This window comes from Alligator sinensis, unplaced genomic scaffold (assembly GCF_000455745.1).
Source record: "Alligator sinensis unplaced genomic scaffold, ASM45574v1 scaffold1130_1, whole genome shotgun sequence".
Taxonomy (NCBI): domain Eukaryota; kingdom Metazoa; phylum Chordata; order Crocodylia; family Alligatoridae; genus Alligator; species Alligator sinensis.
In genome coordinates, this window is record NW_005842358.1 from 1436134 (window position 1) to 1446245 (window position 10112).

The following is a 10112-nucleotide window of genomic DNA, read 5'->3' on the forward strand; positions in this document are numbered from 1 at the left end:
GGCCAGAGCCCACGCCGAGCACAAAAAAGGGCCCGGCTCGTTCCCGGCCCGCACAGGTAGCAGCCTCAGGGCTTCTGGGGGCTTGTGGCACCACTCCCCAAGCAGTGTGGGGCAATAAGGAGCAGCGGGGATCACAGCCCCGCCTGGCAGCAGCTGATGAGTGGAGGCCTTTTTTTTTTTTTTTTTAAAGAGCCAGGAGGCTGGATGGGGCAGCCTTTGAGGCTGGGAGAGTGGGTGCGGGGTGGGGCCTGTTTGATTCGGAGATTCAGCTGATTCTGCGGTGGCCGAATCCCCAAATCAGATTCGGGTGAATCCATTTGGGACTGTGATTTGAATCGCTGAATCAAACCACTGTCCCCCGAATTGGCTGAATTTGAATCTGAACTGAATACTAGCTGCTTCGCACAGGCCTACCAAACAGTTACAGGGAAGGAACCTATGTTTCTTTATTCATCTTTTCGTAAAATCCCCTTTACCCTCCAAGTGGTTTAATAAATGAAATTCTTCTCATCTGTTTCTTTCAGAAGTAGTTTCACAATCTTCCAGTGGATCCTGCTGATGGATTCCCCAGTATACTCAGGATATATTCAGGAAGCCAGTGTCTATTTATTTAAAAGAATGAAAGCCTCTCCATTTTTTTACACAGATACGTGTCTGTGGAAGAATGTATGATACTTGCACCCAAAAGATGCTCCAAGAATATGTTGCATGGTGGGCAGAACTGATGGATGACATCCATACATGCTCCTTCACCTGTCAGTAACAGGGGGACTGAGTCAGTGGACATTAACAGTGAACATTATGTAAAAACTTCTTTACTGTCCTCTTCCTTGCAACAGGTCTGGGCTCTCCTCCAGAGTGGGAAGTGACCATGAATACCAGTCTATAATCTTCTCATGTGTCAAGAGGAAGAACAACCTTTTGTTTCCTTCCTTGTTTTGAATGATCATGGGCAATGATTTTAGTTCATATGACCATCAGTTTATTTTTTAACTGAATTATTCTTGCATTGATATCTCCTGCAGAGAGGAAGAAATTTGCGTCTTTTTGAAGTGGGAGGTGTAACAGGGGGCTTCCTTGGGGCCAGTCTGTCATTGGTCCACCCACTTATTTCTGGGCCAACTGCCACGCCTTGTTGTTATATAATTATTATATTAATTAGGTGGGAGACTGCCCATTTCTTGCCCCGATGCCAGGAGGCACTATCTGTGGCTCTGTTCCTCCCTGCACTGCAGCCCAAGCCTCGCAGATGGCATCCACAGATGTTAACCTCACCAGCCCCACACTGGGCCCCAGAATCCTCCAATATGGACCCCAATTGGATCCCTCTACTCAGGAGGACTACTCCGCCCTCATTCGGAGCTGCCTAGCTCCCTGAACTGTTCCCTCTCTCGGGTGTGGACTTTTGGCCACACAGGCCTTAGCCTCACCTCCAAGGCCAGTTGGAAACCCCAGGCCCTCAGCTTTGGGCATCCCTCATGGTGGCCCCCCGGCCCTTTTGACCCTTCTGGTCCTGGCCCCAGCATTGACAAGTTGAGGGTTTTCAAGTTAGGTCTATGAGCCCCTAGCCCCCTCTCTAACTTGAGTCTGCCTTCTTGGCCCAACTATGTGTTAACCCACCCAGTTGTGGAAGCTGGGGGTAAGGCACCCCGACCTGCCTTTCACTGGGGTGGTAACTGGCCTGGCATTTCCTGGAGGCTCCCATGCCACTGGGAACCCCACCAGGCCACCTACTCCTGTCAGGGTGCAGTTTTAGATCATGCCTAGGACCAGGAGCCTCCAAACTATCCCCTACAGTTCCTGCCCTTACCTCCAGGATGTTGCACTTAGCCTTGCAGCCAGGCGATGTTACTGCCTAGCCTGAGGCCAGCAGTAAACTGCTGTGTTTATATAGGCAGCCAGAGATCTAAAATGGCCACCACAATCAAGCACCTGCTGGCTGCTTGGCTCATTCCTTAAAGTGGTAGGCACTAACAGTGCCCTGCCACAGGGGGTTACCTTTTTATTTACACAAAAATAACATCCCCCCCGATGCTCTGGAGAGGACACATTTCCAGAAAAGCAGACAGTGTGATCAAACAAGGTCCATCTAATTCAGGAAATGGGCCTGTATGTGTTTCAGTTCTCTCTTCAGTTGATGCATCAAAAGAATTACCATGCTCACGGATGTGCTTCTCTCTGTTCATATATACATTCTGGCATGGCTTGTAGTCATCACCTCTTGCTTCATCTAGTGAAGTGACAGTTTGTGTAAGCCTTTCACTTCTCTAAGTTTGCAATGCACTGCACTGGACTGTCTATACAAGTCACAGCTCTTTTCTGGACATTGTTAGCAGATCATGTTCTCGATTATCCCTGACAACTAGTATGAGGAAGTAAATAAAGCAAGCAACATACTAGAAGTTACCATCATACACTACTTTTGCAATGCTTGCTCTACTGTTTGTTTCCATAAGACAGCAGCAGATTTTAGGGTCTTGACCTCCCATCCATGATAGCATCTATTTGCCCAAGATGTTACTAGAGGTACGTTGTGTGGGACTTCCAGCTATGCTAAGCCATAGTTAAGCTAAGGCTCTAAATAGGAGCCCGGGAAGAACAGGCCTCACTGCTGTCTGGGTGACTTCATAAGAGACACAGGAAAATGAGAACTTACTAAAGAACAGGAAGGCTAGTACAAGAAAGGAGTAGTAGGAGCAAAGTAAAATCAATGAGGACAGGTGTTGAGATAAGGCAAGAACTGAAGAGGCCAGATATGAACTTGGTAAAGAGACAAATAGAAATGAATATCTTGGCAGAAGGATAGATAAACATTGGCATGATAATTTGAGTATTTGGGGTAGAAATATAGGAGCTGAGAGGCTTTTTTCTTTATAGTGACCTAGGGGACCAGTATTTATACACAGCATTGGCATCATTGTCCTGGGCGGTTCTACTGAGTTGGGCTGACTGCTATACAGACCAACTACTGTACTGTCTAAGTGACAATAAACCTCTTTGAGCTATTCACCACAGAACACAAATGTGACTTGTTCTTTCTACATTGCACCTTGACTCCAGAAGGATGCTTGCTAGTGCCAGCCTCCTGAAGCATCCAGACCCCAACAGCCTGAATACCAAAAGTGACCACAGACAGAAGACCACCTGAACACACAGGATATCATGCTAGCTTTTAAAACTATGTATTCTAAGTGTGGAGTACTGGCAAGAAATTGTATGCATTACCACTGCCATTTCTGCTTCTAATTTTTCTATTCCTGATCCCCTAGGTCATACTGCAATGACCAGCTGCACCGTCTCATTTTTGCAGCTTTCCAGCCATGTGATATGGTTGACATCTAGTTGGGTGGAGGTATTGAGTGGGGTGTCCCAGGAGTCTGATTTAGATCCAGTAATGTTTTATATCTTCATTGGTGATTTGGGGAATAGCATTGAGTACACACTTAGCAAATTTGCAGACAGTGCCAAAGGAAATGATACTTCCACTCTACTCAGCACTAGTGAGACCTTACCAGTAGTACAAGGTCTAGTTTTGGGCCCCACATTTCGAAAAAGATGTGGACAGAGTAGGAAGAGTCTATCCAAAAGTAACAAAAAATATTAGAGTTCTGGGAACCATGACTTGCAAGAAAAGGCTGAAAGAACTAGGATTATTGTAATGAGGAAGCACAAAACTGCCTATAACTTTCTAATTTTGTGGTGGATTTGGATGAAAACATCCGGCATGGTAGCCCCTTCTGAGGGCATAAAGCCTACCAGGTTTCAAGGAGATAGGTGCAGGGGTTTCTGGGAAACTGCACCTCAAAGTCTTGAAAGCAAAACTCGTGTCGTGTGTGTTAAGGTACAGCGGGGTGAAAACTGCAGGTATGGTAGCTCCTGCTGAGGCCATGAAGCCTGCCAAGTTTCAAGGAGGTAGGTAGAGGGGTTTCTGGGAAACTACACCTCAAGCTGCTGACAAGAAAACTCGTGACATGGGTGACTTTGTGTGTGTGTTAAAGCATGCCCTCACTGGTGCTGGGGCCTCTACATGACACACTCATGTGCCCCAATGAGGTCTCCTCTCCTACAGCCTCAGCTCAGTCCATCACTTTAAATAACAACAGGTAAGTACACAGCACACTAGCACCAGCAGCATCTCAGGCAGCCAAACTGTCACAGAGCCTTTCTTTCCTCTCCTGCAGGAGCTTCTTCTGCAGCAACTGCCAGAGAACTCTCCCTGCCAGCCCCTGCCCTAGGGCTTAGATGTGCCCAGGGCCCTGTGTCCTTCCAGTCAGCTGACTGGAGACAGGTACTAGGGGTATTGGTCTAAAGACATGGCACTGGTAGACGAGTTCTTTGGGTCAATCTAATGTGGTATCTTTTAGTAGACCATCTGAATAGTTAAAGAAATATATCTTCAGAAGGTTTGGGGTTGAAAAACCCTTCATCAGGCTGAGGAAGCACCTGCAGTTGGGGGGGGGGGTGTGCTGTTCCTGGATGGAAGGAATAGTAAAGAAGCCAAAGGCTGGCATGCAATGCAGGCAAGAAAGCCAGTCAGTGAAAATGGAAATGGAGGCATCAGGGGGTGAGGGACAGGCTGGGGTGGGAAGGGAGGGGGATGTAGCAGCGCAGGTAAAAGTGGAGAGGTGCATGGGGAGTCAGATGTCTGGCAGCTTGTAGTGTGTCAGAATTCCAATGTCTATACTCCAATGTCCATGAGTTTCTGTACCTAGGAGGTTGATGAAGTGCAGTTCATAGGGTTGTCTCTCTCCCAGCACTCCCCTCTTGTTGCTGCCTGTACTAGTGGAAGCCTCATGCCTGATTGTTGTAGCAAAGAGGCTGCATCTCAGCTGGGGGGGGAACTTACACCTCTCCCTCTATTCCTTCTTCCATCCCCCTCTGAAGGCTTGCCAGCTGCCTTTCCAACATGCTTCATGGTGTGTTTCATAGTGTCTTGTCTTTGCCTTGGTGTGCTGGAAAATCTGTCTCTTCTTCTTCTGTAATGTTATCTATCTGATTTATACAATATATGTAGATATTAAGATAATTGTAGGTATGTGTATTTATGTAATGTACATATGTTTATATGTATTTATGTGATAACATAAAAATATATAAATGTATATATAAAATATATCAATGCATGTATGTGTTTTCCTATATACATTCTATATTATAATATGCAATTAATTATGGTGTGCTTCCCTGCACAGTGAACGGAATGCACACTGTGAGAGAGAGCACAGATTTGAAAAGAATCAAAATAGACTAAACAAAAAGAGGATTTTGGTGTAGCAATAAATTGAAAGGAATCAATCAATGAATATAATAATAAAATAAAAGGGTATGAAAAGAAATCAAAAGGTATTGCTGAATACCACTTGCTAGGCTAGCAAGTAGGAAATCAGTGGTAGTAGCCTTTGTTGTCTGATGCTGCTGAGCTTCTGGAAGACAACTCAGTAACTGACCCCAAGGCAGAAAGCAGCCCAGTTCAAAGAATGCTGCTTTTTATGCTGTTTTTCCATCCCTCCCCCAGAGCACTGGGATTGGAAGGGACCTCAGGGAAAGATCACAGTCACTAGCCAGCTATACAGTCAATATCAAAGCAATCCTTGCCCCCTCTTCCCCTTCTCTCTCCTTATTTTCTGTTTCCCTGCAGTCAAGCCCAGCTTCAGCTTCAAAACTCAAAACAATTCAAAACCTTTGAAACGTTTCGACTGCCCTCGTTTTGTTTTAAGGCTGTTTCGAAGCCCTTCATGTCATTTCGATTTTGCTGTTTCGAGCTTGAAACAAGTCAAAACAGCGTTGAAATGAAACAGCCAAAGAAATTTCAGACAGCCCTAATGTCCGGCACTTTTGTATAATTTGTCACTAGTTTCATGGGTATAGGTTGTTTGTAGTTATTTTTTTGCTTGTTCCAAGATGATTCTCAAAGCTCTGTTGTATTGTGCTGCTAGGCTGAGTTAATACAATCTTTGGAACCTTTGGTGTTGGTAAGTTCAGTTCTATAATGGACTTGGGGCCAAATCCTAACTGATAGCAAGGGCACCTACACAGGATTAAGTTACAAAGAGGGCCCATCCACATGAGACATTTATTGTGCAGTAGACTAATTAGCTGTGCAGTAAATGTCTTGGCATCGACATGTGCTTCACAGTGCAGGGTCTGCCTTCTGGCTAGCTCCATGCTGGAGCATCTTCATACCCCAGCCAGCCCCTGTGCAGCACATTGAGCTGGGGGGAGCAACCCCAGGCTGACCCCTGGGGCTTCCTACCACCTGGGGTTGCTCTGACTCAGCTCAACGTGCTGCTCATGAATAAACTCTGTGGCTTATTGTTCAAATGGAATGCCAGGGAGCAATAAACTCCAGAGCAATAAGCTCCAGAGCTTATTCATGCACAGTAATAGCACTTACAGATGCTCCCAGAGTGACCTAAATTGACCACACTTAGTGACTGCACAACCACTTAGGCACCAATATTCAGAAGGCATTTCCATTTTGGCCTGAAAAAATCCTAAGTGGCTAAGCCTGGCTTACTGACATGCTCAGAAGTGATACAGACTAGCCACCTAACTCCTATTTGAGGTCTGTTGCAAACCAAATATGAGGGAAGTGTCTAAAGTGTATCTAAATCCCTGATTTCAGAGGCAGCCAGAGAACACACAGAGCAAATGTTTTATGCTAAGGGTATGCACATAAGTGCTGCTGGTGAAAGTCCTGTCTAGCTTTTGCCCGCTAGTCTCGAGGTAAGAGCTGACCTACTGAATTGGTTTCACCTTGAAAGGATACAAACTTAAATCTCTCGCTATATCATCAGGCTATGGGCTAGTTTGGATGGGCAACATCCCTGTTAGGTTGAAGCTGGCACATCTGGCAGCCAAGCATATGAGGATCACAAGGCTAGAAAGAGAGCAAGGGTTTCAATTAGGATACGGCATCTGGTGACTATGTTTTTCTTCTGCTCTATGAGTATGTTTCATGTGCTTTATCACTTCTGGTGTCCCCACCATTTCGGAGAACTGACCCATGATGATTCTTCATCTGCATAGCTGGCAAACAGCAGTGGTACTGTCCCTAGTATCAAAAAAGTGGTTCCATACTGGCCTGTTTCTATTTGGGACAGGAAGGGCTTCAGGGATTGCAGGTGGTCACAGTTGCTGCTGAGTTAAGTGCAATGTGGGAGTACTGTTTAGTTCCACCACCTTGTTTTCCCACCTCAAACACAGCCCAGCAGAAATGGAGACAGTGGGCACATCTACATGTGAAATTAATGCAAATGAATAAACTCTGGTGTATATTGTACTGGAGTTTATTGCTCCTGGGTACCACATCTTCACGTGCACCCAGGACTGCAGCACAGTGAACCGGATCAGAGCAGCTGTGGCTGGCAGGGGGTTGTGGGGGCCACCCTGCCAGCCGCAGGCTGCTCCAACCCAGTTCAATATACTGCAGGGGGGCTGGCTGGGGCAGGAGAGTACTTCAGTGCAAGGCTAGCTGGCAGACAGCCACCACGCTGAAGCACCCTCCTGCCCCAGCAAGCCCTGTCAGCATCTACATGTGTGCTGCTGTGCAGTAAAGAATATGCCACCACAGGATAGTACTTGTACTTACAAACACTAACCTGTGTCAGGTTTATTTAGTTTCCTGCAGCCTAATAGGGCTGCATGTATAGATGTTGGGACTTTATTGCAGAGCTAATTAGGCAGCTCCACAGTAAACATCTCATGTAGATGTGCCCAGTGATCTTCACCTGCCTGCATGGGAGGTGCGACTAAAACCACATATTTTCTAGAACTGAAAAAGACAAGTTGATTGTCTCTGGACAGTAGCCTATTCCTATGGTGGCTTTAGAAAAGCAACCTAATGTAGAGGTCACTAATCAGAAGTATGCAAACCTCTTCCTTCCTGCCTCCACTTAACTAATAATATATCTCCTGTGCTTAGTGTTGATGCTGCCTCAAAGTCCTATTCAGAGGAGCTGTCTGCTCTGGGCAAAGTCATGAATCTGCTGTTTCCCTCACCTTCATTTCTCAGGCTTCATGCTTGAGAGAACATCCAACAATTTATCCACTTACGACTGCTTCCAGAAGAAAGGAATTTCCTTCTTTTTCCCACTCAAGAGTGCTCCAAAGGTTCTATTTAGTCGGTCTAATAAAAGATATCACATCTACCTAAGCAATCTGGTCTGCCAAAGATTCTGACTGCTCTGAGATCGCTTTCAGACTGCAGCTTTGGGAGCCAGGCAACAGTGCTGCTTGAAACTGCAACATTATGAAAAAGATAATCTTTTTAATCAAGTCGACTACTGCTTTCCAGTCCCCTTTTTTCATTTTTTGACCATCCTGCTATACTGGGAGTTCTCACTAAAAGATGATTTTACCAAAGACATGGTCTGCTTTGCTCCACCTCTGTAGAGAAGCGCAAAATCAAACAAACAAGCTCTCAGTCACAAGGAGAGGCTGACTTGAAGCATGACTGCAAGTGGCTATACTGAGCCAAACAGAAACAATGAGGACTCATTTAGTGGATGAGCATTCAGGGCAACATGAGGTATAAGGTGGAATTTTCCAATATGAAGCCAAAACAAAAAAGCAAAGCTAAAATGAAATGGCAAAGCCAAGAGGAAATTAACCCAAATCGTCCACAAATTCTTCAGATGGATAAAAAACATTTTGCTGAAAAGTTTGCTAAAATAAAAACTGATCCATGAAAATATTAGCTTTAATAAATCAGTATATTTTTGGCAACAATTCTCCCCCAAATAGTCAAAGGGAAAAAAACCCAGCTGTATTGCACATTTTTTTAAACCAAAAAGGACTTTTCCATCTATGTGCAATCTGTGTGAAGCTAGTGTGTTTAAAAATCTTGGAAATTAAGTCTTTTGATTATCCTTAGAACAACGTAAGCAGCAGTGTTGTTCTTCCCTTCCTTGTCTTTGGCTTTTCTGTTGAGACTGTAAACAACAGCCTCAGAGAGTGCTAACTGTAATGGTAATTGTTATGATATGGACACCTCTCTATCTGATAGTTAATTTGGTTCCAAAGCACTCTTTGCATAAACCATCATATGTAATAATTTTCAGAAGGTAAACATCTGGGAAGGTATGGCGGGTATATGCTGAGTGAGGAAAATGTAAATATATTTACTTTAGCAATAATAATCTAGATGGTAGCTATTTCCTAGCAGCTAATGACATACTGGAGGACTCTGAGGACCTGAGCAAAGGATGGTTATCATAAGTAAGTTGTTCTTATTTCCATAGTCACCGGGTGCTACAACTGTCCAATTAATTAAAATGCAGTGCAGAAATCATCACTTAGTTTAAAAAAAGAAAGAAAAAGCCATCTGATTTTTCTCTACATAATTATACAGTTGTAGTATGGAAACAAGAACTGATCATATTATTAGGTTCAAGGGGCACCAGTGAACTCTTACACTTTGCTTAGAGAGAGAACCACAGCAGAAGTATAAAAACCAAGTGTCTCTATCTTGAGACATTCTTCATTTTTACTATCCAATCAAAACAGGAATACATAATTAAATTTACATTTTAAACAAGTTAGACAACTCATACTTAAAAATCAGTTTGTTCTAGTAACTCCTTCAATTGTTTCCTTCAGCTAAGTTCCCATATAATTTCATTAGTCAGTAATCTCATGAATCCCTAGTTTCCAGGTTTCTGATAGTATCTAATATTGGTTGTGGCATGTATTTGTTGAGTAGTCACCTGGTATGGTCTGGGTCCATATCTGTGTGGGAAGCGGTGTGTATGAACCGTCGGGAAGGTGTTTCCGGTGATGTGACCCTTTACAAATTCCCTCTTCCTCCCCTGCCATGACTTGATGGGATGCTTTGTGTTAGGATAATGATATGGATTTTGGGGAGTGCTGGGTGTGCAGCTGAATAAAAGTTTTTTTTTCTGTCTCAGCAAAAGCTGCTAGTCACAAGGCTGGATGATATATTAAAAGCAACTAACTTTGCTAATGCTTAAATAAGTGGATTCTTAACAAAAGGATCAGGTGCAAAGTGGATGATATGTTGGGTAAAAATAGGATGCAGACCAACAGTTATTGTTAGAAGACAAAGCAGAAATATGGCCTTGGAGATGGTGTTGAAGTCAGCAGCAAAACTC

General features: G+C 44.3%; 1 protein-coding gene across 1 annotated transcript in view; it reads left to right on the forward strand.

The window, feature by feature from the left end:
* Positions 1 to 8525: 8525 nt before the first annotated feature.
* LOC102384870 (integrin alpha-4) overlaps positions 8526 to 10112 on the forward strand; it is a gene marked incomplete at its 3' end in the record, with an annotated part of 60846 nt that continues 59259 nt past the window's right edge. Inside the window, exon 1 of the mRNA XM_006029121.1 lies at positions 8526 to 8662. Coding sequence (XP_006029183.1) covers positions 8526 to 8662 — 137 coding nt within the window. The remainder of the gene's footprint in view (positions 8663 to 10112) is intronic.